Source organism: Aspergillus campestris, assembly GCF_002847485.1.
Source record: "Aspergillus campestris IBT 28561 chromosome Unknown P168scaffold_7, whole genome shotgun sequence".
Lineage (NCBI taxonomy): Eukaryota > Fungi > Ascomycota > Eurotiomycetes > Eurotiales > Aspergillaceae > Aspergillus > Aspergillus campestris.
In genome coordinates, this window is record NW_020194342.1 from 65442 (window position 1) to 91925 (window position 26484).

A 26484-nucleotide genomic window follows, 5' to 3' on the forward strand; every position below is an offset into this window, starting at 1 on the left:
AACACGAATTTGCACCCTCTCTTCTGCCCAAACAAACCGTTACACCCTCCTCTTTCCATCAAAGCCATGGTTCCTATCCAGATGATCCACGTCCATTACCAGGAGAAGTACCTCAACCTCCTGGATTCCGACGACCGTACCCCTTTATACCGCGTGCGGGTGTCTCGCGAGGTCCCCCAGATGCAGATGGTCCATCTACAACCCAACTCCGGTGAAATGGCGCGGCGAAGTAGCGCATCCTTCAAGTTGACCAGCGTCGAGGTGACCCTAGTCATCGATGGCACCAAGGTCCGCCTGGAGCGTCACAGCCTCTGGTCGCGAACTTACCGGTTCCAGAGTCCAGAGACCCAGTCAATGCTCAGGTGGGAATCGGATGGAGCTGTCACGGGCGATTTCCAGCTGGTGGATCCGGGGAGCCAGGTCCTCTGTCGCTTTCGAAATAAACTCTTTTCAACATCCGAGGTTGGGTCGTTCGAGGTCGTCGGGGAGATGTCGGACGCGCTGAAGGAAGAGATACTCATCAGTGGACTGGCCGTGCTCGCCATGGTGCAGAGTCTGAACCTAGCGACGATGGTCACCGTCGGATGAGTTTTGAGGAAGAAGTGTGAAGAGCTGGAGAATTTTTCTGGCGTGACGAGGGATCAGGTGGCCTGTCACCTGACTGGGCAGTGGACTTCTGTTTTTCTTCTATCTTCAAGTTCTTCTCTACACCTCTTGCTATCACGGCAATCTTATTAGTCTTGTCAATTCCAGTCACTTCCTCCACACACTCCTAGACTTAGACCATATCCCAAGTTCAGGTCTGTCGTCCATCAGGTCCAGCTGTCAGATGCTTGTCTGGATGGACTAAATAGGTGAGGAACTGGTGTTATTAGGAGGTGGATATACGGCGCACCTGGCCATCCATCGCGTACAGCGGCGATCATGCTATGCTATCATGTTGACTCGCATGGTTGCAGGCTAACATACTCCTTTACTGAACTAGTAGAAACTAGTATCATATGGCGCGATGGTGTATTATATCATTGGTCAGCATGCCCGAGCGCGAGGCTGAGGATAATGTCGTTCGAACACCGTTGCCATATCCCATCCTCATCCACACCCAGCACTACCTATCCACCAGTTCATCGATCGACATCGAATTCCCCATGGCCCTGACTCAATACGAGTCCGGTCAAATCGTGTTCCAAATCTCCGTTCCTCTGACGCAAGAGGCTCCTTATCATGCCCGACGTCCCCACAACAAGTCCAGGACAGGCTGCCTCGCGTGTAAGAAGCGACACGTCAAGGTTTGATATTCTGATAGACCCAGTGAGACCCAGTTGACCCTCGTGGCTAGTGCGATGAGACTCGCCCCGGCTGTCAACGATGCCAAAAACGCGCTATACCTTGTAGCTATGCCCCGGACAGGAAACCAGATCGGAGTAACGCACTGGCCAGCGCAACATCCATCAATCAATGGACAGGCGTCGCCTTCTCCCTTTCGCTAAAAGATATGGAGAGCATGGTGCTCCAGGCGTTGGAGACAGATATGAAGTGGAGCTCCTCCCCCCTCGAACGAACGAGAAATGCTCGGTCGCTCAGTTTGGTGGCCTTCCAACATTTTGTCAATTACTCGACTGAGACAGTGGGTCATCCGTCGCTCCGCAGGGTCCTGAACACGGACATGATCCGGGTGGCATTTGCGGTGAGGATCGAGGTTCTTCCCAATTTTACTTGGAAATACACTGATTCCCCAAGAGAGCCCCTACTTGATGTATACCGTCCTCGCTGTAGGCATTCTGCACCTGAACCGCGTGTCGCCCGGAAACGAGAGGTGCTCTCTCGTAGAGTCGTATTTATGGCAGCAGGCAATCCACCGTTACCAGGCCGCGCTGTGCTCCTCCGTCACGCGGGAAAATGTCGACGCGCTGCTGTCGACCTGCATCCTGATGGGAGTGATGAGTCTCTGCCCCGAGCGCTTCTCTCCGACGGATTCTTGGGTCCTAACCAACCGACCGGAGGACATGAACTGGCTCTGCCTGCAAAGCGGGTTACGATGTATCACGTCCCTGGCAGGTCCCTCTCTCTCCGGAAGTATCTGGGCGCCTGCATTCAAGGATACCCACAAAGAAGAGTTCCAAATCTACAGCAATCAAGTCCAACAGGGACGGGCTGGTCTTGATACAGAACTGGCGGATCTGTGTGAGATCGACGATTGCACGACGAAGGAGACAAGTCCATACCATAGCCCACTGCGGGTTTTGGCGGTAATAATGAAGCTCGAAAAATCCGCACGCGCCGCCGATCAATGCAAAATGTGGGTTGGACGCCTGGAGCCGAATTTCCTGGCATTATTGCGCCAGCGTGACCCACCGGCGTTGCTCATCGTGGCACACTGGATGGGCCTCATGTGTCATTTCTCGCAGTGGAAGCCTTGGGTCGAATGTCGCATTCGCAGCGAGTGTGTCGCGATCTGTATGTACTTGGAAACGAGCACGGACCCAAGGGTGCTCCGATTACTGCGGTTTCCGGCTGACGCGTGTGGATATCCAATGCTGGCGTCCTGATATGTTTGCTTCGCCAACTATACATGGTCAGAGACTTACTCCCGATATAAGGGCAGTCACCTGGATGTCTAGAACAGATCGGTATTCCTGATTATATTTTGAGGGGTCATACGTCGTGCGTGCATTTATCGATTCTCTTCCTTTAGGTGGACGGGGTGGTAGAAGACGGCGTGAAGGACGAGCCAGACGGCTCGAAATACATGGACGATGGCTCCACACTGAAAAGATAAGGAATAGAAATCGTCACCAGCATCAGCCCACCAATCCAGCGTAACAATGCCAGTTCTAGTGGGGCGATCGTCGCCTTCCAACTCAGCCCAAACCAACGGTAGCTAATAGCTATCGTTAGCATGGCTCCCCAGCCTGTCACAGTGAACAATTCCACTGGCTTCCAAGCACTAGAGCGTGGAGGAGGCTTGAAGAAACGAGGGGTAATAAAAGGCTCTCCTCATTTCGCAGGGGATTCCAGTGTTCATTTTCTTGTCCTTCGCCAAACACACAAATCTGTTCTCCTTGGTCGAAAAGGGCGTAGCCATCTTACAGCAACCATGTCCCGACAGCCCTATATCCGGATCTCCCTGTTCCTCAAGCGCAAGGAGGATATGACTCCTGAAGCCTTCCATGAATTTTGGGAAACGACGCACGCCGATTTTGCTCTGAAAATCCCTGGCTTCAAGCAGATCGCCAAACGATACACGCAGGTCTGTCTGTCCTTTACTGACCCAAGGTGTGAAATAGAATGAAGACAGGCTAATATCCAGCAGTACCATGCCGTTCCTGAACTTCAGTCCATGGCAGCTGTAGTGGGAACCCCCGCCCTAGATTTCGATGGAGTGGCTGAGTTGTGGGTGGAGCGCGTAGAGGACTACGCCAAGACCATGGGGGAGGCAGAGGTGGTTGAGGCTTGCAAAGGTAAGCTCTCACCCCCAGGGCACGATCGGTGTCTATACTTATGACATGCAATTTTCAGAGGAGGCGACAAATTTTCTCGGTCCCGGAACCCGCATCATGATCGGATATGAGACCTTGGTGCTCGGGGAGCCAGTGCCCGGACTGCCCCAGCAGCCATTCTACCAGCGGTAATGCGATTGACTCGAATGATGGGATATGTGGATTGATGATCAGACCTGTACATCTAGAGACCCATAGCTACATCTAGATCTCCACCAACGGGCCGGCGTAGGTCCGCCGTGCCCGGAGATAATAATACAACAAGCTCAACACGATCACTCCTACTGTCCCCACAACACTGAAATTCATCGTGTCGACCGTCACGTTCTTCTGCGGCGGCCAGAAGCTAAAGAACACCGCGATGGTCATGAACACCATGGCGTACACGTTGACCAGGATGCCAGGCACACCGCGCAGGTGGAACGGTCCCCAGACGAGCTGGGCGCCCGCGGTGTTGATCACGGCCGCGTGGCTGCCACGGGCACTGACGATACCGCCGGTGCAGCGGCGGTACAGCAGCAAGACAGTCACAACCATGTAAGACAGATACAGTCCGGAGATCGACATGGATACCAGGTCGTTGAAGGCCACCGACGAGCCGATGTTGATCAGGGCCAGGAGGCAGGCCACCGTAGTGGTCAGGATGACCGAGTAGATGGGAATGGCGGATTTGGGGGTGACCTGCTATGCGTCAGTGTGATCTGCGATGTGCAGATGGCATCAATTAGGGGAGAGAAGCGACGGGCTGAGGAAACGCACCTTGCTCCATAATCGCCAGCCCGGGATGCCCCGATCGCGGGAGAACGACCAAAACTGGCGGGAGGCCGATGCCAGCATGCCCACAGAGGTACAGATTCCCATGACCGTAATGATGGAGCACATCACCGCGGTCCCTGGGATGGAGCCTGTCGCCTGCAGAAAGATGTGCATGAAAGGGTAGCCCGTGGGCGACTCGAGGGCGGCGTCAATATCGCCGACGCAGAACAGCACGGCGATCAGCATGGCAAATCCCAGCGATCCGTTGATAAGGACGCTCAGCATGATGGATCGGGGCACCGCGACGGAGGCGTTTGAGATCTCCTCCGACATCTACCGCACGTTCACCGATTAGATACAGGCACGAGCGCATAGGGGGGCGGAGACGTACATGGACGGCAGCATCACCACCGACGAATGCAAACACGCATCCCATGATACCGACAAAGAATGACAGACCCTGCGAGGGCCACTCGCCCAGGTTCAAGAACTGGGTGAACACTTCCGTGGCCGTGCCGTGGTCGGCCATGTACGTCACGGGGATCAATATGGCGAAGAACCCCAGGACGTGGAGGATCAGGATCAGGCCCTCGAACCGCGGGAGCAGTTTACCTCCGCCGCTATTGATGCCAATTGAAAACGCATTTACGGCCCAGAAGAGCAGCGTCCCATGCCAGGCTTGGGGTACGTAGCTCGGGTTGGTGAGCACGATCAAGCCCTGGATCAGCGTACCGCACAGGTAGCATGAAGTCGCGTAAGTAGCTTGCCATCCGATGACGGTGAGCCAACCTGGTCCGTTAGTCTCGACTCGGCCTTCACCATTCTACCATCCGTGTCGGACCCACCTGTCAGGTAACTGCAGAGTTTCATGGCGCCGGGCGGGGCCATCATGGAGCACCAGTGATACTGGCCGCCCGACGTTGGCGCCATCGAGACCAGTTCGGAGAGGACGACGAAGCTCGCCGTTACACCGGACCAGACGAACAAGAAGCCATAGACTGCGCCCGCTGGCCCACCACTGGAGGACGATTAGTTTAGCATTTTCGTGCACGCCTGGGCTGACCCTACTTCTGATATGCCTGGAGAAAAAGTCTACCGTCCGTTAACTCTGTCCATTCTCCGAAGATCTAGTCCATCATGGAACAGGAGACCTACACAACAATACCCTCCCAGGTGATGAGAATCGTACAGCTGAATCCCAGCATGGACATGAGGCCGAAGTTCCGCTACACATATGAGCCACATAATCACTTCCCCGTGCATGATCGAATCGTTCTCACCTTTAGAACCGGGCGTTTCCCGAGCCGGGCCAGATTCACATCGTCATACTCCTTGCGCGAGGACTGGCCCTCAACCTCGACGGTCAAGGGATCCTGCTGCTTCCAAGAGGAGTCCATACTGGATGGGTATGACAGCACGTGGCGGATAGTATCAAAGGATCGAACCGAAAGAGGGACGAGAGAGAAGAGACACAATGAATGAAAGATCAGAAGAAAAAACAAACGGTCCCAGTAACGCCACAGACGGGATCACAAGGGAGAGACTGCCGTTGCACGACCAACGGAAACGAGCAAACCGCGGCGATTAAACCTCGAGGCTATCCCTGCATGCCGAGACGGAGACTGGTCTGGACGAAATTGACGTCTCAGAATTGTCGATTCTGACTTGCAGATGCAGTCAGGGTTTGTTCTCGATCCCTGCATAGTCCCCTCTGAAATCCACTCCGGCTGCAACCTCCGAAAGAATGTCTAGGATCTTATATTACCTGATGTCGACGAACGCTCATCGTTTGCCCGATATTTTCCTCGGTGGCCTCCCGACGACCCTATAAACTGATGCCACTCATCTCCTGGTAGGAATAATATTGCCATCCCTGTGGTTATTAATCTACAATCACTCTGCGCCGCAATATCGGGAAATTAGTTGCCCATCACACCACCCTCCAATGCCAACCCAATCCAACCCAGAGTCTTCCAGCATTCTTCTATTGACCCGCCGGGGCCTCGGTGATCGTCCAGGTTCGCACCTCCCGAATGATCCGAGACTGGCTTCCTTGGCTCTCTGCGTCCGAGTCGGGCGAGATCCCCGCCGTCGACACGATAGTCTGGCTGGTGCCCCGCAGTGGGAGTGGCATAAGCTCATGGGCCTCACTCTGAGAGATGCCGCGACGAAAACGGGTGGAGGTCTGTGAACCATAGCCCTTCTGCGAGCTCCCATGGCGGGATTTCCCCTCCAAGCTCATTCCCGTCGACCGGAGACTGTCGAGGAAGGGCTTGAACTGCGGCGAACACGCTGTCACAATGCTGAGGCACTGGGTCAATTGCGTGGCGACCGCGACGGGCCAGGTGTCGAAGGTCACGTCCGTGCTATGGGCAGTTTTGGAGGCGTAGATCAGTTGGATAAGGATGGCGACGATGACCCTAGACGGCAGTATTAGAATGGAAGAACAGAAGATAAAAGGCCAGGGTAGCGTGAGAAGACGGACACAATACGCAGCGTAAACACAGCCCCCAGGACAGCTTTCTTCCTCCCATGGGTCTGGATCTTGACGATGACCATCATCGCCTGCGCGATGATGCCTCCCTCGGAGAGGATGTTGGTAACTCCCAGGTACTGCCACCAGGCCATCTGTACAACTCTCCCCCGGTTAGTCACTATAGCTATCATCCCCAGGGACGGTGCATACCCGATCAAAGCACTCCCCATGGACGTAGTCCCAGGGACGCGGCACACGGCACTGCAAGGCGGCGGAGACAACCCCGACAGCAGCCCAGACGACGACTAAGGCGTGCAGCCAAACGGCGACGCGACGGTCCGCAGCAGCGGGCGTCAGGTCTTGGATGAAACGGATGAGGGCCAGCTTGGACAGACCCATACTGGGGATGCAGAGGAGGGTTGCAGCATATTGCGACTGTGGGCCTCGCCCGTTGCGAGGGGAGATCAGGAACCGGTCGGATTATGGAATGGCGATGCACTCACCTTCATCATCCCATCGATGCCCGTCGCTGACAACGTATCAAACCGCTGGCCGTATCCATTGGCGGTGGCCATGGAGACGGCGAGGGACTGGCCAGCGCAGAAGATCTGAACACCAATATCACACGTCAGCTCGAGTCGTCAAGAGGACCGCTTCTCAACGTTCGTACCAAGGAACCCAGTGCCAGCCCATCATCGACGGTCCACTTCCGAAAGATCCAGTATTTAGTTCCCAGTCGTGTCAGGACACTGAGGATGGCCGTGGCCAGGAGAAACCATGTCACGACGTTGACGGCGGGCGTCCAGGTGTTTCGTAGCGAGGGGTGCATGGCTCATAGTGGATGACTATCGGGGGGAGGGTTTCCATGCCATGACTTTTGACTGCCCCTGTTGCTTTGTTTGCTATCTCACCGTTTGCTTGGTGGTTGGTTGCGTGGCGTTCATCTTCCTCAGCCACAAGGTTGCTTATAGACCGGGATCATCCCGGTTCCGTCTCGACGAGGTTTCTTTCTCGGCTGATAAACTTGAAACAACCAATTTCTGGTGATAGAGACGGGACCATGCGTCATACTACCCTTCATATACAGAGACGGAATTGTCGTCTTCTCAATGCGCGTTTCGTGGATATAATCTTCCGTCCAATACAGCAGGTCTATCCCCACCACATTGACTCGGCCGTCCGCCGGGAATCAAAACCTCTGGTCCGTTCAACTTCTACCCTGTGAAGTGTCCATTGGTATGTCGAGGCATGGGGTTCATCAGTCGGGCTGTTTTATAGGCTAATTTGGTTGCACAGGCGATTGTTCGATGTAACCACCATGCAGCCAAGACAAACGCATCAAAGACTCTTTCGGAGTTCAGACTGGACAGCGATTACCCCAGATTGGCTTGTGTATGATGCTCACCTCGATGTCAAAGTAATGTGGCGGTACGTGAATAACACTGAGGATCTCTGTCCATTTCTCCCCTCGCGGAGATGTCTACCTCAACTCATCCACCGTACAGGCTAGTGGATCCTCGTCATCTTGATATCAGCGACGGGAAGTGGTCTCTCACTGGGCCACAGTACCCCATATGGTCTCCAGGAATAAACACCCTTCACAGGTGTGTGTGTCACGGTCAGACGGTCAACCTTTCGTCGAGTTTCACCTGCCATTCATTCCGCAGACCATATCTCGATCAGCAGAATAGCGGTGCTCAAACAGATAGCATGGTCAAACCAGCGCAACAACCAGCATGCCACTCCGAATCGACGGAGTAGGTATACATCTATCTCCCACCAAGTGCCGGATGCCACATTGAATGACCACGGGAGGATCCTAGACCCACAGCGGCATGGATTTGAAGACGCGCCGTGGTCCGTGCTCCCTAGACCTACCCACCCAGTGGGTTTGAACGGGGAACCAGTCGTGGTTAGCGATGATCGCCGTGGGGACGATTAGGGTTGCCCTCCAGGTCGGCATACCAGAACTTGAGTGGTACTGAGTCGATTTGCCTGTTGGGCTTTGCTCTTGACTCGATTTTCTAAGTATGGAAGTCGCAACTCCGACGTACTATCAATTATCGACCCCGCGGGCCGTCTGAGGCGGTCATGATGGTTTCGGATTCTTCTGTCCACCTTCAGCCAACTATCCATGATCTGACGGGATACCATTGGCAGGGCGTCAGGCGTCCAGCACAAAGAATCATGATAACGCTACATAACCTATGCGTCCATACCGCGTCCATCAGATGATCCGGCTGAATGAACCCCTAACTGCCACCGTAGCGCGATTGATACGAAGGGTTAGGGCGTACAGCGGCCAAGAGCATCGGTCCCAAACCTAAAGCGGCCTTGCCATCGCTAATGAAAAGATCGGGGAGACTGTGATGGACCCTTCTATAGGCCCTAAAAGCCTCGGCCATTCTGTGCTACTGCCCATCGAGATAAAGGTCGAGTGTATCGTCCGTCAGCAGAGACCCCCCGATCAAATAGGATCACATCCGGGATGACGTACAACCTCACACGTTCGCTAGCTCTTTGTCCTGCCACTGTGGAGGTAGAGTATGGAACAAAGACGGCAACGTTCTCACGGTCTTTGCGCTGCTTGAGGAGTCATGGAATGCCTCGTCTGCGTCTTCTTGTCGATCGTCGGCGGGGCCGGGGAGCATGGCCCAGAAAGCTATATAAAGAGCAACGAGTCAACTCCAGTCACGATTATTCCATCCATCAGGCTACAGGGCAATCCAAGGACTTCAAGGCTTCTCCGTGAGACTCGGTTGAAATCCACGAAGCATAAGTCGTCTCTCCCTGCGGCCTATCCCGACCTGTGGCTGCGGGTGCAAGGAGAGCGACGGTACGGTGTAGGCTGGTGGCTACGACAGTGGAATGTACCAGTGGGAGAAGCAGGGCTTCTCGGGCAATTGCGAAGATTATCGATTGTTTGTTTGATACCATGGTTGTGTGTGTTCTTTATATATATGTTTCTTTTTGGGGTTTTTATCCCAGCCACTGCGCCAAAATACCGAACGACCTTTGGTCGGGCTTGATATGATTGATGCCCTCAAGATAGTTATTTTTTTATGATTAACATGTACTCGGGGAGAAGAATAGACAAGACTTTGGGATAGACGTAGGCTAGAAACCTGATACCCATCAACGACCTCCCCACGACTCCTCAATCACCTCCTCCGCCGTCGTGATGCGGACCTCAGGGAACCGCGCATCGAGCGTCTCCTCCGTCTGAACGAAATAGTTCCCCGTAGCAGAAAGATAATTAAAGGTAGCAAAGATCCACTCGTTCGACGGGTCGGGCTCCTCCAACCCGGTCTCCACGAAATCCGGAAACGAGATATGACCACTGCGCAGCCGATCCAACGAATTATACACGACAGAGAACTTCCCCCCGCGCACCCTCTCCGCGATGGCCAAGATCTCACCGAACGACCTCGTCTGCCCGGCAATGCCGGCCACCCGCGGCCAGCGCGCGCCGTCCTCGTCCATCAGCCGCGCGACCAGCCGCGCCATGTCCTGACTCGTGACGAAGCTGACGGGCGTGGTGCCGTCCCCGGGGATCGCAGCCCACTTGGCGCCGACATTGACGGCGTTGACAAACGGTTTCAGGTACGACTTCCAGTGCGGTACGCCGTAGTAGTCGAGGAACGGGCCGGACACGATCCGCGTGTAGTGGAGACCTGTCTGCGCGATGGCGCGGTCCGTGTCCAGCGCCCATTGCGCCCAGGGTAGGAGCGGCACGTGTCTATTCTGTTTGAGCACTATCGTGCAACCAAGGTCGAGGGAAAGAAAAAGGAGGAAAAGGTGCATACTCTTCCTTATACAGCAGGTCGAAGCTACTGACGACAAAGCGGCGCGTGCAGGCTGAGCGGTCCGCCGCTTTTATCAGCTTGAGCTGCGTGTCCTGGACAGCCTGGTTGTCGATTCCGAAGGCGCAGATGACGGTGTCGATGGAGGCGGCTTCGAGGGCGCGCGCGGTGGCGTCCACGTCCTGGTAGTTGACGGGTTGCAATGAGACGCCGTCTTGGGGGGGACGATCCTGGAGTGTTGCTAGAGTTAGTCGTGGGGCTTGAGAGCAGGGAGGAGGATCAAGTGGGTGCAGACTGTGCGAGAGAGGATGATGACTTTGTGGGTGGCGCGCGCGACGAGGGCGTCGACGATGGTGCGGCCGACACTGCCGGTGCCGCCGGCGACTGCGATGATGCCCATTTGGAGGGTTTGGGTTGATATTGATTGAGTGGTGGGTGGCTTTTATTGGAATGTACGCAGGGAAGATCAATTCGGTCCTGACTGGCAGAGGCACGTCAGAAATAAATAACTGTCGGATCAGGTCTGTCAGCACCAGACATCCCAACAGGGTGATGCACAAGTGGGGTTATCATGACGAGAAAAGATGATTCCATTGGCGGGATGGAGACATGGATGATACGGATACGTCAGCCACCATCGTCACCCACGAGACACAGGACTTGCCAAGGAGAATGCCGGTTGTTCATTAAATTCGTATGGGACGCCTATGTACATGCTCCAGATCAAGCGCTAAGCGGTCACGAACGGGAATGGGAAAGAAACAAGGAAGAACAGGAAAGCCGAAGAACAGACATGGAAACAGAATCAAGCACAACGAGCAGAGACCGATCTCACCACAGACCAAGTGCTAACACGTCGCAGATCCATGTTCAACATGGACGATTCTCAGATGCAGACGGCAGGGGTCACTGACACGGAAAGAGAGAGAGAGAGAGAGAGAAACAAAATGCCAACGCTTCCAAAGGGTATATTCCAAGACACGGAAGCACATCCGACGATCATGCAGATCATGCAATGCGATGGTGGATGCTAGACCGGTCACGACATGCCCGCCCGCCCGTCCAGCGCCAAGATGCCCGAGTCGTTCTCCGGGGTCATGACGTTGTCATCGGACGATTCGGATCGCACGGGGGTGTCGGCGCGGAGTTGAGCCGGTCGACACGCCAGGACGCTGGGCGCCGGGCCCAGCGTCTGCCAGCCCGGGACATCGACGGGGAGGGCGGGGGCCCCCGAGTCGGTGTTGGTGGTGGCCGGCGACGATCGGACGGACCGCGGGGGTTCCGGGGTCGTCGAGACGGCGGTCTCCGTCGGACCCAGGGCTCCCCCGTCGGGCGCGCCCTCGGGATCATGGAGGTGCATGTTCTCGACGGTGTCCGCCAGTCCGGCCGCCGGCGGTGGGGTCGGGTGGGAACCCCCATCCGCCTCGGCGATCTGCGACGGGTCCTCCGCCGGCGGATCACCCGCCGGGAACGCTTCCGGACTCGGGGTCACCCGCGCCGACTCCGGCTGAGGATCGGCCGGGGCGGCGGCCGGCGGGACGTCGATCCCCTCCCTCTCGTCCTTCTCGGACTCGTTGGTGTCGTCGACCTCGGCGCTGAGGTCGGTGTAGGCGCGACAATTGGGGCACTGGAACATGGGGTAATCGGGCGTGTGGATCAGGCGGCTAACGCATTTGTAATGCCACACGTGAGCACACGCCGCCATAAACAAGCACTGGTAGGGTCGCTGTCCGGGTTAGTACCTTTCCGGGATGGGACGGGGGTCGAACGAACCAAAACCGAGCCCAGGCAGATGGAACACTCGCGACATCCTTCATAATTCGCGGCATCGCCCTTGCCGAGATTCTGGATCAGGGTCTCGGTATTTTTGCTACACCAGACCAAAAGACAACGGTCAGCGATGGTCACGGGTCATAAGGGCACGGAAGGACCGGGCGTACTTGAACTTGTTGGGCTGGCGTTGCCAGGCCCGATTGCACTCGACGCGGATGCGCACGCAGCGGTAGATCATCTCCTCGCCACCGCGGTAGTCGATACCCAGCTGGACGATGTCCCCATCCTTGACGGGATACAGGCGAGAGGCCGTGTTGGGCTGACTGAGCCGCATGTGGTTCAGAAAGGTGCCCGAGGAGCTGCCGACGTCCTTGACGTGCCACTGGCCGTTCATGTAGAGGAACTCGCAGTGTTTCCGACTGACGACCTTGGACTTGAAGCCGACGGGGGCATCGGACAGACCGGGGGGGTTGGCGACGGGGTGGCCATCGCGTTCGGAGTAGCGACCGACGCGGATGACGCAGCTGTCGGAGGGGAGGGTCCGAGACAGGGGGATGAAGGGGAGGGAGGGACGGGGACTTTGGGGCGAATCTTGGTAGGGGAAAAAGCGAATGGTGGCTCCTTGTTTCGTGCGGGCGCTGGAGGCCGGGGCGTCGGTCGAGTCCAGTTCGCGCGATTCGGCCGGGGTGGCCTCGGGCGTCGGCCGCGAGTCTGACTGGGTCATGATCCCGTTTGCGTCTTCTTCCTCGTCTTTCTTCTTACTTCTTCCTCGTCCGCTCCTGTCTCCTTCTTCTCCGTCTTCCGGCGAGTCACGAGAGGGGGGGGGGGGGGAGCGCGGATCTCCCCGATCTCTTTGAGTTGTCTCTCGACTCGATGGTGTCGGGGAATAGTTGTCACCCGGTGAACGTCTCGGTGTCGTTTTCCAGTTCGTCGATCGTCTCGTCGCCGTCGTAGACCCGGGGGGGGGGAAAGAGTGGTAGCCGGGCGAGGGAGCGGGCGGAACCCTGGGGGTGGCGCACGGTCGGGCGGAGGAATGAACGGAGGAGGGCGGTCAGCCCGAGTGAACGGGGCGTGTTGGTCCCGGGAAGACGGTGTACAACGGTGGTGGCCCGTCGAGGGAGGTCGTGCGATTAGACTGGATGCAATATAGAACGAGGTGATGATTCCCAGAAATCCACGATCGTGTAAGCGTCCCGGTGACCGTTGCGGTGGTGGTTTCCGCTGGTGTTGGAGGCGACTTGAGGTTGACGGCGTGACCAGGTGACCGGACGGCGGGGGGAGGTCCAGAAAGCGCACCGACTGGTCCAAAAGATGGTGGGAAAAAACGCCGGTGACTCAGCTGTGGCCAGAGGCAATCAAGGTGGAAGAGAAACCGTTGATTATTGGAGGAAGGAGGGGAGTCTTTTGAGGTTCGGTTCATGCAGTTGACTTGGATGGCTGAGAGAGACGAGTGGAGAAGATGAGCTGGGCAGGCGGTGAAGACGGGCAGTGGCCTGATCTTCTTATCTATTCTATACTCTATATAGGATATACTCTCGTCGATATCGACTCGACAGCATACCTCCTCTATTGACTCTACTGTCTTACAGATAACCCGTCACCGGGAGTGCCTATCTCGATTGGCAAGATGATCTCACCCCCATGGCGGAGTCCACTGGAGGACATCTCCAGACTCGTGCGCGCAGCTCACGTGAACCACCCCCGTCGTGGGGATGAACCTGGGGAATGAACCTGGGGAATGGATCCGAGAGAATGAAAACAAAGGAATCAGGGCTCTCCCCTTTGTCTTCTCTAGTCTCTAGTTGACCCTGGTCGCATATCCCATGCTATATTAAGAACAGCCAAGCGTCCCGGGTCCGGTGACGGGCTCCCCTCCCCCTCTTTCCCTTGGTCTCTTCTTCCACCATGTTGTCCCAAGGATCCGATGTGTCAGCACATCAATTATATGAGATCGGTCATGACGGTATGATACGGGGTTCTATTCTCTAGAGGCGACTATCCGGGCGAGGGGAGAGGACCAGTGACGGGATATCATGAGCAGGTATAGACACCTGAGGCATCAAAGACGTCATGGGATGGAGAGCTTCACCGTGGCCACTCCAGACACGACGGTGGTCAGGTCATGGTTGGATTAGCAGGTCATTCTGGGGGTGTCAGGCACTGGTCTGTCAGGGGAGTTAAAGAGGATTGTTATCTATGGGTGTAGTGGAATGGATCTGGTCCTTGTTTATCTAGCAGCATATATATCGACATATAGATCCGTGTATGTACCAATTATCAACTGTCTGTCCATAACCTCAATCGGTCAACTTACGTACGGGCTATATCTCTCAGACTTCATCACCATCTGTCTCTCATGCCACCAGAGCTATTGTTCGATTATTTTTCCTGTACCTCCTGTATCAAGTAGCTATCTCTATCGGCCTATCTGGGGAGCTGAGACACTAAACCGGATTAGGAAGGAGAGCCTGAGGCCCATCCCCATCACCGTCATTTCCCTTCGACTTCACTTCCACTTCCACTTCCTCCTCTTTGTCTCTTCTCTTCTCTCGTCTCTATCTTCCCAACCTCTCCTTCTTCCCTGACCCTCATCTTTTCCCACCTCTTTTCCCATATTGGAAAGAGAAAAGGGACTACAGAAGGACATCCATCCCCCAACCTGGGTCAAAAGAGGGCACTAATCATCATCACGCGCCGGGGCCTTGTGTTGCCCGTTGCTCGCTGGGTGGATTGCAGAGCCTCCCCCCCATCGCCAATCCCAGTCATCCCCTCACATCATCTGCCTTGCATTGCGCCGTCTATCCGATCCCGCCCGTCCCTGATTCGGTTGCGCCATCGTGGCCCTCGCTCCTCCGCTTCTTCCTTCCTCCGACGCTGAAGAACGTCAGAAAAGATCTTCCTCCATCCTCACCCAACCAAGCGCCGTCCAGACGCGCTTCCCAGACGGTTTCATCAGCGGGGAGAGAACTCAATCCATCTGACAAAAAATCAAAAGAAATTTTGATTTCGAAAAAAGACAAAATCATATAAAAAACTCCCCCCTGAAAGGGTGCCATCCTGGGCTGTCGTCTCCGCCTCCTTCGCACCGTCCCCGCCCCCCCGCCCATCGTTCCTCCTCTCTCTCTTCCCCCTTCAACACTTGCGGGGCCGTTCTGCTGGTCCGACGGACCGCCAACTCGGACGGCATGAGCGGATTCGCCGAAACATGTCTGTCGTGCTTCTCGACGGTCGACCGCTGGTGCCACATCACGGCGTGCCTGGGTCCCATCGCCGGTCGCTCGCGCGATGGCATCTACGAGACCACCCTCGCCGATGACGAGCGAGAAGCGGTCTCCGACCTACTCGGCTACTTGGAGAATGTAAGTGATCGCACGCGACCCCGGCGCCGAGGTCAAACTGACCGCCCCTCTGCGATAGCGCACCGAGACCGACTTCTTTTCCGGCGAACCCCTGCGCGCCTTGAGTACCCTGGTGTACTCGGAGAACGTCGACCTCCAACGGAGTGCGAGCTTGACCTTTGCCGAAATCACAGAACGAGGTAGGCGACCCTCGCGATCCGGACCCTGCGGGGGTTGTATCGTTAACGGTGGTGTCTAGACGTCCGCGATGTCGATCGGGATACCCTCGAACCCATCCTCTTCCTCCTACAGAGCTCCGACATTGAAGTCCAACGGGCCGCCAGCGCCGCCCTGGGCAACCTCGCCGTCAATGGTAGGCGCTCTCTCTCTCTCTCTCTCTCTCTCTCTCTCTCTCTCTCTTCCCCGCGCGATTGGACATCCGTGGAATACCGTGGCTGACCAACACAGCGGATAACAAGGTGTTGATTGTCGCTCTCGGAGGGCTGGCGCCGCTGATCCGCCAGATGGTGTCGCCTAACGTCGAGGTCCAGTGCAACGCCGTCGGGTGCATCACCAACCTGGCCACCCACGAGGAGAATAAGGCTAAGATCGCCCGGTCGGGCGCCCTGGGGCCCCTCATCCGCCTGGCCAAGTCCAAGGACATGCGCGTCCAGCGGAATGCCACGGGGGCGCTCCTGAACATGACCCATTCTGGTATCTCCCCTTTCATCTATCTGTTTATTGATCGGTTGATCTTGTCGATGCTAACAAAAACAGATGACAACCGACAGCAGCTCGTCAATGCCGGCGCCATCCCCGTCCTCGTCCAGCTGCTCTCCTCCCCCGACGTCGACGTGCAGTACTACTGCACCACCGCGCTCAGCAACATCGCCGTCGACTCGTCCAACCGCAAGCGCTTGGCCCAGACCGAGTCGCGCCTGGTCCAGTCGCTCGTCCACCTGATGGACTCCTCCACCCCCAAGGTGCAGTGCCAGGCGGCCTTGGCCCTGCGCAACCTGGCCTCCGACGAGAAGTACCAGCTCGAGATCGTCCGCGCCAAGGGCCTGCCGCCGCTCCTGCGCCTCCTCCAGTCCTCCTACCTGCCGCTCATCCTCTCCGCCGTCGCCTGCATTCGCAACATCTCCATTCACCCGCTGAACGAGTCGCCCATCATCGACGCCGGCTTCCTCAAGCCCCTGGTCGACCTGCTGGGCTCGACCGACAACGAGGAGATCCAGTGCCACGCCATCTCGACCCTGCGGAACCTGGCCGCCAGCTCCGACCGGAACAAGGAGCTCGTCCTCCAGGCGGGCGCCGTCCAGAAGTGCAAGGACCTGGTCCTGCGCGTGCCCCTCAGCGTGCAGTCCGAGATGACCGCCGCCATCGCCGTGCTGGCCCTCAGCGATGACCTCAAGCCGCACCTGCTGACCCTGGGCGTGTTCGACGTCTTGATCCCGCTGACCGAGTCGGAGAGCATCGAAGTGCAAGGGAACAGTGCCGCGGCGCTGGGCAACCTCTCCTCCAAAGGTATTCCCCCATCTAATTCTACCCCTACCTCTATTCTCGTCCCATCCTTCTGGGGGGGGCCCTCGACTGACAGTATCTAGTGGGAGACTATACTATCTTCGTGCGCGATTGGGCGGATCCCAACGGTGGCATCCACGGCTACCTGCGGCGCTTCCTGGCCAGTGGCGACCCGACCTTCCAGCACATCGCCATCTGGACGCTCCTGCAGCTGCTGGAGTCGGAGGACCAGCGGCTGATCGGGTACATCGCCAAGTCGGACGACGTGGTGCAGATGGTCCGGTCGATCTCGGACCGCAATATCGAGTCGGACGAGGAGGATGCCGACGACGGCGAGGGTGAGGTCATTGCGCTGGCTCGACGATGCCTCGAATTCCTGGGGAGTGGGCCGCGACCGACGCTGGTCGAGGGCTGACCGGCGTGCCTCCATCCACGTTCTCTCTCCAGTCCGTGATCGGACACTGCTTCTCTCTCTTTTTCTTCATGTCTCCCTTCTGTCCTTCCCCCGCCTTCCTTCTGTAGTTCTCTTTTGTCTTCTTTCCAGGTGTTCAGCGGGCATTTGATTCGGTGTCTTAATGTTTCCACCAGCGAGCATTCGGCGTGCTCGGAACGCATCGTTCTGTCGATGTTGGTTTGCCGGGCCGTGGCTTTTTCGGGAGCCGCTCGGTCCCTGAGATGAATCTTTTTCAGTATGTTGCTAGAGCCGATCCTTGATACGTGAGGTCGAACTGTACCTTTTCTGCTGTTCATCCGCGTGGCTTGTATATATCCTACACTCTGTAGATTGTATGGAAAGTATAAGAGTATCAGGTGACTCCACTTCGGCGAAACGTCGCCCCGACTCCCGACCCGACCTTTTTTTCCTTCTGTTTCTCCATTTCATCTTCATCTTCACTCCCTCCTCCTCTCACTTCCCTTTTTCTTGTCCACACCCCACCATTGAGTTACTAGAATTGAGATGGCCAGCTCCCTCCCCACTCTGGCTATTCCCGGCCAGCGTCTGGGCCCCGTGACCACCTATGCGGCCGGTCCGGGGACGCACGTGCAGAACGCTCACGTCTACGCGTCCATCGCGGGACCCGTCGTCCTTGACCCTGCCAATGCCGGCTCGCAAGCCAAGTCCACCCTGACCGTCTCGCGGAACGCCGCTTCGACGGGTCAAAAGACCTCCGCCCCGCCGTCCCGGAAGTACAACACCCTCCCCGCCGTCGATTCGATCGTGCTGGCGCGCGTGACCCGGGTGCAGAAGCGGCAGGTGACGGTGTCGATTCTGGTCGTGCTGGACGAATCCGCGACGGCGCCCCGGTCGGCGAATGCCGCGTCGGACAACGACAACGTCGAGGCCATCCTCAGCGTGGCGGCCAACCCGGAGAATCACAGCAGCGCCGACGAGCTGCGGTTCCAGGCTCTCATCCGCAAGGAGGACGTGCGGGCCGTCGAGAAGGATCGCGTCGTCGTCGACGAGATGTTCCGCGTGGGCGACATCGTCCGCGGGTCCGTCATCTCCCTCGGCGACCAGAGCTTCTACTATCTGACCACGGCGCGGAACGACCTCGGCGTCGTCATGGCTCGCAGCGAGGCGGGCAATATGATGTTCCCTGTGAGCTGGAAGGAGATGAGAGATCCGGTCACGGGGCAGGCTGAGCTGCGGAAGGTGGCGCGGCCCTTTTGAGTGTGATGTCGGTTAGAAGCTCTCTTCTACACTGGACAACCCTACCTGCTGGACGACCCGACCGTTGGCGAGTATCGTATCATCATCCCGATAGACACCCTTGGAACCCGGACCCCTGGGCCCCAGACCGCCATGAGGGAGTACGACGCCCTCAGGGCGAACCTCGTGTGTCTTTTTAGCGGCCTCTCGCCGCGTCCCGCCGTGGAACCATCTCCGCAGCAAGCCGGTTCCTCACCAAGCCTTGAGCAGGCCTTGACGTGCAGGAATCGAAACACCGCTCGACAGACTCCCAGAGCCACGACGCAGCATTCCCAAGACACGGACTGAATCCGTGCAAGCACACTGTTACTACTCATCAGTACATAAACAGATCAATATACTACCTACTCCACCCTCTCCCCCTTCCCACTTCTAGAATAGAGTCAACTGTTTGCTCGTATTCACCTCCCCAGTATCCATGGTCTTGACTTTCCCCATGTCTGGCTGTGTTTGTCAACGGAGGAAGGTTGATGGCTGTTTCGCGTGGGATACTTTTACTCATCTCACGACCCCTCTTCTACTAGTCTTCATTTCCGCTTTGTGGATGAAGATGTTGATACATGGGGGGTACATCTGTATTGTTCTTGCATGATTCAATGTGTAAAGTCCAAGGACACGTTCATAGAATCAACATGAAATTTCACTTGTACTATTTTTGAGAATCATCGTAAAACAACAAGATCAAAAAGAATCTATAAAAGATAGATAGTATATATATATATAAACTTTTCCCCACAGGCCCAGTAACCAAAACAAAGAGAAAGAAACTACCTCTTCAACGTCTTCTGCTTCTCCGCATCCACCAACTTCCGCCCCTGCACAACCAGCCCCTTCCGCGTCCGCACAGCATCCATATACCGCTTCGCGACATTCTCGCGATCCGCCAACTCACCCAGATCCTCGAGTTCTTCCTCGGTGGCAGGCACCCAGAAGGGGTCCTCGTCGAGGGCCTCAAAGCCCGCGAAGATCAGCTGCGGCTGGGCGGCGCCGGAGGTGCGCTTGCGGATCTCGTCGGCGAAGCCGAAGGATTCGGCCACGGGGAGGAGGGCCAGGATTGAGAAGAAGGGGGTGCCTTCTTTCATGGTCTCCGAGAGGATGCGGCCTCGGCGCCGGGTGATGACGCCGTAGACGCGGCCGAGGACTTCGGCTGTTGTTTGAGGTTAGCTCTGGATACCGTACGACGCATTTTTACGACTAGTAGTAAGAATAGTTTGTAGGAGGGAGACATACTCGACGCTTGAATCTCGCAGCTGTACATCGCCAGCATGATCCGCGGACTCCAGTCTAGGAATCCCTGCGTGATGCTCTCGCGGACGAGACGGATGGCCTCGCCGGTTAGTCGGCCGAGGTCGACGTCGCCTTCGCTCGCGTGGACGGTGAGCTCTTCGAGGAAGACGGCTGTGCCTTGGATCGGCTCCTGGCACAGCGGACCCTGTCCCGTGGCTAGCTGGAACGCATAGGCGATCTTGTCGCTGAGATCGCGCACGATGAGCGCATCGCGACTGCTGGTATCGGCTGTGAGGGTCGGTTGTTGCTTGGGGTCGTCGAGGAGGCTGTGGGATTGATCAGTAATGGCACTTGAAGATAGAAAAAGGAGGAGCAAAAAGGAATGGAGGGAAAAGAAGATGCGTACAATTTTTCGCAGGTGTTCACCGTCGTCGCATCGACGAGGATATTCGGGCCAATCCGGCGCGGTCCAAAGGCTGTGATCCGGTCCACGACGTTCCGCCAAAGCTCCCTGTCGCCCGTCACCTCCTCCTCATCGAAGATCCGGGTGAGTTCGCGCCGGAAGTCTTGCAGGGAGAGGATGCTGCCTTCGCGCGCTTCGTCGGTGGCGTCGCTGGTCTCCACCGAGGGCGCGCTCTCCGAGCCCCGCTGCGCCGACTGCAGTCGCTTGATGGTGCCGACGTGCTTGGCGAAGAACTCGGTCACCACCGTCGGGAGGGGCACGACCCGCAGGCGCAGGGTGAGCAGCTTGGACGCGGAGGTCGTCTCCACGCCGCCGCGGCCGAGCTCGGGGTGCTTCGGCGGCGGCATTTCCGGGGCGCTGACGATGGTCTCGCGGTAGGGCACGATGGTCTGGCCGGTGTGGATCTCGCAGCGGGCGAACCGCTCGCGGAGATCTTTGAGGCATCGCTCGAGATGCAATTCGCCGGCCGTCAGGATCACATGCTCGCCGTTGGGCAGCAGCTCGTACTGCGCGCACGGGTCGCTCTGCTCCAGTAGACGCAGCCCGGTGACCATCTTGCCCAGGTCGGCCGGGTGGACCGGCTCGAGGGACACCCGGACGATGGGCGGGGTGCTGATGGACACGCCCGCCAGGTTGATGCCGCCCTCGAGCTGCGAGCACAGCGTCCCCGTCTTGAGGACGTGGCCCGCCAGGCCCCCGATGCCGAACACCGCCCCCGCGGGGACGGACCGGAGGGGCTCCAGGCTGCGGCCCATGAGGAGGTAGAGATCTGTGACGGTGACCTTCTGGGGTTCGGGACTGGCGTGGGGGTTCCCCGGGGTGAATTTGGGTCCGAGCACGTAGACGGAGTCGCCCACGGAAAGCGTCCCCGAGTAGAGACGGGCGAAGCCGATCAGGTGCTCCGGATCCTCCTTTTCCTCGGCGTCATCGGGGGCGCTGCCGTTGTTGAGCGATGCGTGCTCGAACGCGGACGTGATGCGTTCGAAGTCGTCGTCGGACCGCTGGCCACCGGCCGCCTCCGCCTGTAGCTTCGCGATCTCGTCGCGCTTCCGGCGGGCAATTTCTCGCGCCTCGTCCGCCGACATGGTGTTCTCGGTGCGCTTCTTGCTCGAGGAGAGCTCACTCTCTGGGACGGCGACCATCTTGCTGACGTAGGCCACGACGGGCGCTTCGGGGCCGGTCTTGAAGTGGACCATGGCGTCTTTCACAGCGGGGGCGACCACGCCCGACGCGGGCGAGTCTTCTATCAGCGCCGGCAGGCGGGATGCCTGGGCGGCGGGGGGGCTCGGGAGGTACTCGATGACCGACACCAGGACCGCGGTCGACAGCGGCAGCCACATGGAGAACAGCGTCGTCATGACGTTGCGGGGGTCGCGGGATCGTAAAACGTACGGGGGGATGGTCACGCCGAGGGACTTGGTGATCTTCTCCAGCAGGACGGGGTCGCTAGGATGGATGAGTGCTCACGTCCAAAAAGGAAAGGAAGAAAAAAACACCGTGAATGGGGGAGATACGTACCCTTTCCCCGTTCTACCTCCCGTGGTCGCCTCGTAGGCCGCCCAGATGCTGTCCAACACCAGCTGGACGAACATGGGCTTCAGAGCCCGGCCCTTGAGATGTTTCTGGCCGAGCACGCGCTTCGTCTTCGGATCGAGGTAAAAATCGCCCCAGAGGACCTTCTCCAGCACCGAACGCTTGATCCCCAGCTTCTTCTCGTAGATGGCGGCAAACTGGCGGATGGTGAAGGCCCAGCCGTCCACCGCGCTGCAGAAGATGACGTTGTTCTTCTCGGGGGCAAAGTAGAGACCCTCGTCGTCGAGCTCCTCAAACTCCAGGCCATCCGTGCTACCCACCACCGACTCGTCGTCGGGCGCCTGTCGCTGGGGGCGATCCTTGTCCTTGGTCGCCGTGGTGTTGATGCGCTCCTCCATGCGCTCGCGCCACTGGAGATCCTCCTCCATGCGCTCCCCCTGGTAGAAGCTGCCGATGACGGCGTTGACCTGCTCGAGGATCTTGCCCATGTGCGAGTAGGCCTCGGCGGAACTCATCTGGAGCTCGGTGACCAAGCGGTCGATCTTGTTGATGACCAGGATGGGCTTCAGCTGCTCGACCCAGGTCTGGCGCAGCACGGTCACGGTCTGACTGCAGACGCCCTCGACGGCGTCGACGAGGACAATGGCGCCGTCGCAGAGTCGCGACGCGGTGGACACCTCACTGCTGAAGTCGATGTGACCCGGCGAGTCGATCAGGTTGACCAGGTACTTGCGGGGCTCCGGGGCGGCGTCGGGGGCCGACCGGCGCATCATCGAGAAGAACAGGGAGATCGCCGACGACTCCATGGTGATGCCGCGCAGCTGCTCATCGGGCCGGGAGTCCAGATAGCGGATCTTTCCCGCCAGCTTGGGGGAGATGATGCCATTAGTGGCGATCAGGCTGTCCGTGAGGGACGTTTTGCCATGGTCCTAAACATTCGCGATGATTAGAGTGAATATTCCCCTCCAACGGTGCTCTTGGATTCCTACATACGACGTGTGCGAGAATACAGATCTAGACAAGCGAGTTAGCGACCACGGTGGTGATTCTTCTGTGGGCGTCGGAGGCAATGACATCAATGCCGTCCCGCCGCGGGGAGCGACCGGATGAGGGGCCACGGCGCACGGCGGGGCAGCAGACGAACAGAGAGTCTCACTTACATTCCGAATGTCCTCGGGGGTCCGTTGTAACCGGACGAGGTCATCCACATTGACCACAGGCATGGTTGGGGGGTGTAATTCTCGGACAGAGAGAGAGAGAAGTGGATGAAGAAATGAATGCGATGCGGGAGAGAAAAATGTTGGAGATGGTCGGGAAGCCTCAGGCCAGTCGCACCACCGCACAATCAGGTCCTCTTGGGTTATATATCCACCACGACCCGTAATTATTAATGGGTTTGGATTTCCTGGATGAAGGCCAAGAGACTGATGGCGTTGGGGGTCGACGATTATTAATGCGCCGGGTTTACAGTCTACAATCTACAGTTTACATACAGTCCACTCGGCGGGCGCGTCGGGGATCTCTTTCCCAGTCGACTGGCCTACGAGGTGATATCGACGATGAAAAGACAATATAGTGAGAAAAGCCTGGGTTTACGCATCGTCAAAAGACAGTTTGATTTTCTTCTTCTTCCCCTTGGGCTTGGTGGATGCGAGCTCCTTGGGCGGCGTCTGGTCTCGCCCGGCGGAGGACTCCTCCCCTACCACCTTGGCCTGTTTCCGCTTCCTGGGACCGCCGACGTCGACCACGTTCTGCTTGGGTGTCGCGCGTGCCGTGTCGGTGGGATTGTCCCCCACGGACGGTTCCTCTCGTTGCTGGGGGGTGGCGCCATCGGTCGCCTCTCCGGCCTTCTGGGGGTCGTCGCCTCGGACGAGAGCCTCATACTCCTCCTTGGTCAGGACCTCGTTGCTCTCCTCATCGACGTACGTTGGCGCATCGTCCTCGTCATCCCGTTTGGCCAAGCGCGGCCGAGCGGCCGGACGCTCTAGGCGTCCCGTGGAGTTTCCGTACTGGTTCTTGAGTCGCTGCAGGAAGGCCGGTTCCTTGGAATCTGATTCTCTTAGCGACGGGGCGCATGACGTTCTCCTGTTGAGCCGCACATACCGTATGTCAGGTCCTTGGCTTTGAAGGACATGGTGAACGGACGTGTGTGCCTGGGGTTGGCTCGATCGAGGGATCAGGGGAGAATGCAGCGCATGGGAGCCGCAATGGACGGGGGTTCAGGACTTCATGCTCTGGACCACTGGTATAACGACCGGATAGGATAATAGACACCAGAGAAGCAATTTACTCGGAGGGACAGAAGAATCAGATAGCACGAGAGTAGGTAAGTAGGAAGAGGAAGATGGAGATGAAGAGAGATCGGCCTGACTAAGGCAGCCACTAGACCGGATCGGGAGGCGTGGAAAAGACTCAGGCTGGACAGCTTCACGTTCGTCTTCCACCTCTCTCTTCCTGCCACATCCACCCTCAATTCCCCCTTGGAGAACGATGTTGTGTGCAAGTAAGTTAATTTGGGAATTGATGATGAGGCGCTTACTGATCATTGATGTTCTGCAGTTTCCGGAGAGGCTCCCCAGGAGCCAGTCGTCTCCCCCAAGAGCGGTAAGGTCGTTGAGAGAGAGAGGGAGAGAGAGAGATGGACGCTGACCTGTGATACGATTCATTAGGCAGCGTCTTTGAGAAGCGACTGATCGAAGCCTACATCGCCGAGAATGGCAAGGATCCCGTGAATGGGGAGGAGCTGTCCACCGAGGACTTGATCCAGGTCCAGTCCCAGCGCGTCGTCCGACCCCGACCTCCCACTTTGACCTCCATTCCGTCCTTGCTGAGCGTCTTTCAAGAGGAATGGGATGCGCTCGCCTTGGAGACCTATACCCTGCGACAGACCCTGGCCCAGACCCGACAGGAGTTGAGCACCGCGCTCTATCAGCATGACGCCGCCGTCCGCGTGATCGCCCGCCTCACCCAGGAACGGGACGAGGCCCGGGATGCGCTGTCCAAGGTCTCGGTTGGGGCCAGCCGCGGCGCCGCCGCCGGGGGTGAGGCGATGCAGGTGGATGCGGCGGGATTGCCCGAGGCCGTCCTGGCCCGGGTGGAGAGTACCCAGGCGTCGTAGGTGACCCCCTTGTCATTCCCCGTTCCCTTCTCCTGGTGCATGGTGATAACTGACGATGTGATTGATGACAGCCTCTCGAAAACGCGCCGCAAGCGCGCAGTCCCCGAGGGCTGGGCATCCGCCGACTCGATCTCGGCCTACAAACCCCTGGAGACCACCGCGCCGCTGGTGCCGGGCGCCAAGGCATTGGCGGTGCACGCGTCGGGCGACCTGGCCCTGATCGGTGGGGCCGAGGGGGCGATCGGAATCTACTCGTTGTCGCAGAAGCAAGTGGTGCAGAACCTCCAGACTGATGGGACCGTCACCGCCGCGGTCTGGGCGGGCGACAAGGCCGTGGTGGCCTCCTCGACGGGCGCCGTCGCCGTCTACGAGAACGGCACGCGGACGGCCGCCTTTACCTCCCACGCCGGCGCTGCAACCGCCTTGGCGACACATGCGACGGGCGACATTGTCGCGTCGGTGGGTGCCGACAAGAGCTACGTGCTGTACGACCTCTCGACGAATGCCGCCGTGACTCAGGTCTTTACCGACGCCTGTACGTGCTGCCTTGATCTTCCGCTCTTTTTGATTTTATTTTTGTGTGTATTGGCTAACACCAATTCCTTATCTAGCTCTCCTCTCGGTGCAGTTCCATCCCGATGGACATCTCATCGCCGCAGGTGGCGTCGACGGCCAGATCAAGATCTTCGACGTCAAGACGGGCACCGCGGCCGCCAACTACACCATGTCCGGTCCGGTCAAGGCCCTCTTCTTTTCCGAAAATGGGACCTTCCTCGCCTCGGTGGCGGACCGATCCACGGTGGTCTCGATCTGGGATCTGCGACACTCGCAGGAGGTCAAAGCGCTGGACACGGGCAGCCAGGTGGACTCGATCAGCTGGGACTACACGGGCCAGTTTCTGCTGGCCGGTGGTCCCAGCGGAGTCACGGTGCAGCAGTACTCCAAGAGCAGCAAGAGCTGGTCGGAACCGCTGCGGAGTGCCGTGCCCGCTGTGGCGGCGACCTGGGGTGCGGCCGCGCAGCGCATCGTGGCGCTGAACGGCGAGGGCGGCCTCACGGTGGTGGGCGCTGCATAGTCGATGGGAGGATCGGACGGACGATTGAACAGACCGATAGAATGAAAGAAGCCAGCAAGAAAGAAAGAAAGAAGGCGGTCTCACATCCTGGTGTTTTTTTTTTTTTTGTATTTTTAGCCGTTACTATTCCTGGGGGAACATCTCGTTAATGAAAGCGTACATAAAGAAATCCTAACAAAGAGGAACA

The 26484-nt window shown here is 57.8% G+C and overlaps 12 protein-coding genes across 12 annotated transcripts; 6 read left to right on the forward strand and 6 right to left on the reverse strand.

The window, feature by feature from the left end:
* Positions 1-66: 66 nt before the first annotated feature.
* On the forward strand, positions 67-588 carry P168DRAFT_282193 (uncharacterized protein; the record flags this gene model as incomplete). Its single annotated transcript, XM_024835972.1, has 1 exon — positions 67-588. One exon carries the CDS (start codon positions 67-69, stop codon positions 586-588), a length of 522 nt encoding a protein of 173 aa, XP_024692054.1.
* Positions 589-1034: 446 nt separating this feature from the next.
* On the forward strand, positions 1035-2549 carry P168DRAFT_327523 (Zn(II)2Cys6 transcription factor domain-containing protein; the record flags this gene model as incomplete). The annotated part of the gene is made up of 3 exons (XM_024841246.1): positions 1035-1289; positions 1340-1687; positions 1743-2549. The coding sequence occupies 3 exons, from the start codon at positions 1035-1037 to the stop codon at positions 2547-2549; spliced, it is 1410 nt and encodes a 469-aa protein (XP_024692055.1).
* A 548-nt stretch (positions 2550-3097) lies between these two features.
* P168DRAFT_327524 (EthD domain-containing protein) lies at positions 3098-3632 on the forward strand (the record flags this gene model as incomplete). Its single annotated transcript, XM_024841247.1, has 3 exons — positions 3098-3250; positions 3314-3461; positions 3520-3632. 3 exons carry the CDS (start codon positions 3098-3100, stop codon positions 3630-3632), a joined length of 414 nt encoding a protein of 137 aa, XP_024692056.1.
* A 72-nt stretch (positions 3633-3704) lies between these two features.
* Positions 3705-5653, reverse strand: P168DRAFT_238092 (putative GABA permease; the record flags this gene model as incomplete). Its single annotated transcript, XM_024833594.1, has 7 exons — positions 3705-4181; positions 4260-4589; positions 4648-5045; positions 5102-5274; positions 5325-5348; positions 5412-5482; positions 5537-5653. The coding sequence occupies 7 exons, from the start codon at positions 5651-5653 to the stop codon at positions 3705-3707; spliced, it is 1590 nt and encodes a 529-aa protein (XP_024692057.1).
* Positions 5654-6240: 587 nt separating this feature from the next.
* Positions 6241-7561, reverse strand: P168DRAFT_318925 (uncharacterized protein; the record flags this gene model as incomplete). The annotated part of the gene is made up of 5 exons (XM_024840235.1): positions 6241-6676; positions 6742-6884; positions 6943-7167; positions 7236-7340; positions 7403-7561. 5 exons carry the CDS (start codon positions 7559-7561, stop codon positions 6241-6243), a joined length of 1068 nt encoding a protein of 355 aa, XP_024692058.1.
* Positions 7562-9682: 2121 nt separating this feature from the next.
* On the reverse strand, positions 9683-11199 carry P168DRAFT_327527 (NAD(P)-binding protein). The gene is made up of 3 exons (XM_024841248.1): positions 10831-11199; positions 10539-10765; positions 9683-10471 (listed from the first exon to the last, which is right to left on the reverse strand). Exons 1-3 carry the CDS (start codon positions 10933-10935, stop codon positions 9868-9870), a joined length of 936 nt encoding a protein of 311 aa, XP_024692059.1. The 5' UTR covers positions 10936-11199; the 3' UTR covers positions 9683-9867.
* Positions 11200-11583: 384 nt separating this feature from the next.
* On the reverse strand, positions 11584-12975 carry P168DRAFT_210925 (FHA domain protein; the record flags this gene model as incomplete). Its single annotated transcript, XM_024833054.1, has 3 exons — positions 11584-12261; positions 12309-12405; positions 12476-12975. Coding segments are annotated over 3 exons (1275 nt in total), but the record flags the coding sequence as incomplete, so codon positions are not given.
* Positions 12976-15493: 2518 nt separating this feature from the next.
* Positions 15494-17585, forward strand: vac8 (protein anchor VAC8; the record flags this gene model as incomplete). Its single annotated transcript, XM_024838177.1, has 6 exons — positions 15494-15667; positions 15726-15846; positions 15906-16019; positions 16115-16360; positions 16424-17173; positions 17254-17585. 6 exons carry the CDS (start codon positions 15494-15496, stop codon positions 17583-17585), a joined length of 1737 nt encoding a protein of 578 aa, XP_024692061.1.
* Positions 17586-18075: 490 nt separating this feature from the next.
* P168DRAFT_269741 (exosome non-catalytic core subunit CSL4) lies at positions 18076-18842 on the forward strand (the record flags this gene model as incomplete). The annotated part of the gene is made up of 2 exons (XM_024835158.1): positions 18076-18446; positions 18543-18842. The coding sequence occupies exons 1-2, from the start codon at positions 18129-18131 to the stop codon at positions 18840-18842; spliced, it is 618 nt and encodes a 205-aa protein (XP_024692062.1). The 5' UTR covers positions 18076-18128.
* A 719-nt stretch (positions 18843-19561) lies between these two features.
* P168DRAFT_311118 (GTPase RIA1) lies at positions 19562-23355 on the reverse strand. Its single transcript, XM_024839461.1, has 6 exons — positions 23265-23355; positions 23098-23118; positions 22090-23033; positions 20515-22017; positions 20112-20434; positions 19562-20028 (listed from the first exon to the last, which is right to left on the reverse strand). Exons 1-6 carry the CDS (start codon positions 23325-23327, stop codon positions 19649-19651), a joined length of 3234 nt encoding a protein of 1077 aa, XP_024692063.1. The 5' UTR covers positions 23328-23355; the 3' UTR covers positions 19562-19648.
* Positions 23356-23694: 339 nt separating this feature from the next.
* P168DRAFT_290638 (DUF4604 domain-containing protein) lies at positions 23695-24337 on the reverse strand (the record flags this gene model as incomplete). Its single annotated transcript, XM_024837259.1, has 2 exons — positions 24208-24337; positions 23695-24154 (listed from the first exon to the last, which is right to left on the reverse strand). Exons 1-2 carry the CDS (start codon positions 24236-24238, stop codon positions 23697-23699), a joined length of 489 nt encoding a protein of 162 aa, XP_024692064.1. The 5' UTR covers positions 24239-24337.
* A 221-nt stretch (positions 24338-24558) lies between these two features.
* Positions 24559-26479, forward strand: P168DRAFT_253906 (pre-mRNA-processing factor 19 family protein). The gene is made up of 5 exons (XM_024834392.1): positions 24559-24607; positions 24664-24708; positions 24774-25218; positions 25294-25757; positions 25834-26479. The coding sequence occupies exons 1-5, from the start codon at positions 24595-24597 to the stop codon at positions 26295-26297; spliced, it is 1431 nt and encodes a 476-aa protein (XP_024692065.1). The 5' UTR covers positions 24559-24594; the 3' UTR covers positions 26298-26479.
* The last annotated feature ends 5 nt before the right edge of the window (positions 26480-26484 follow it).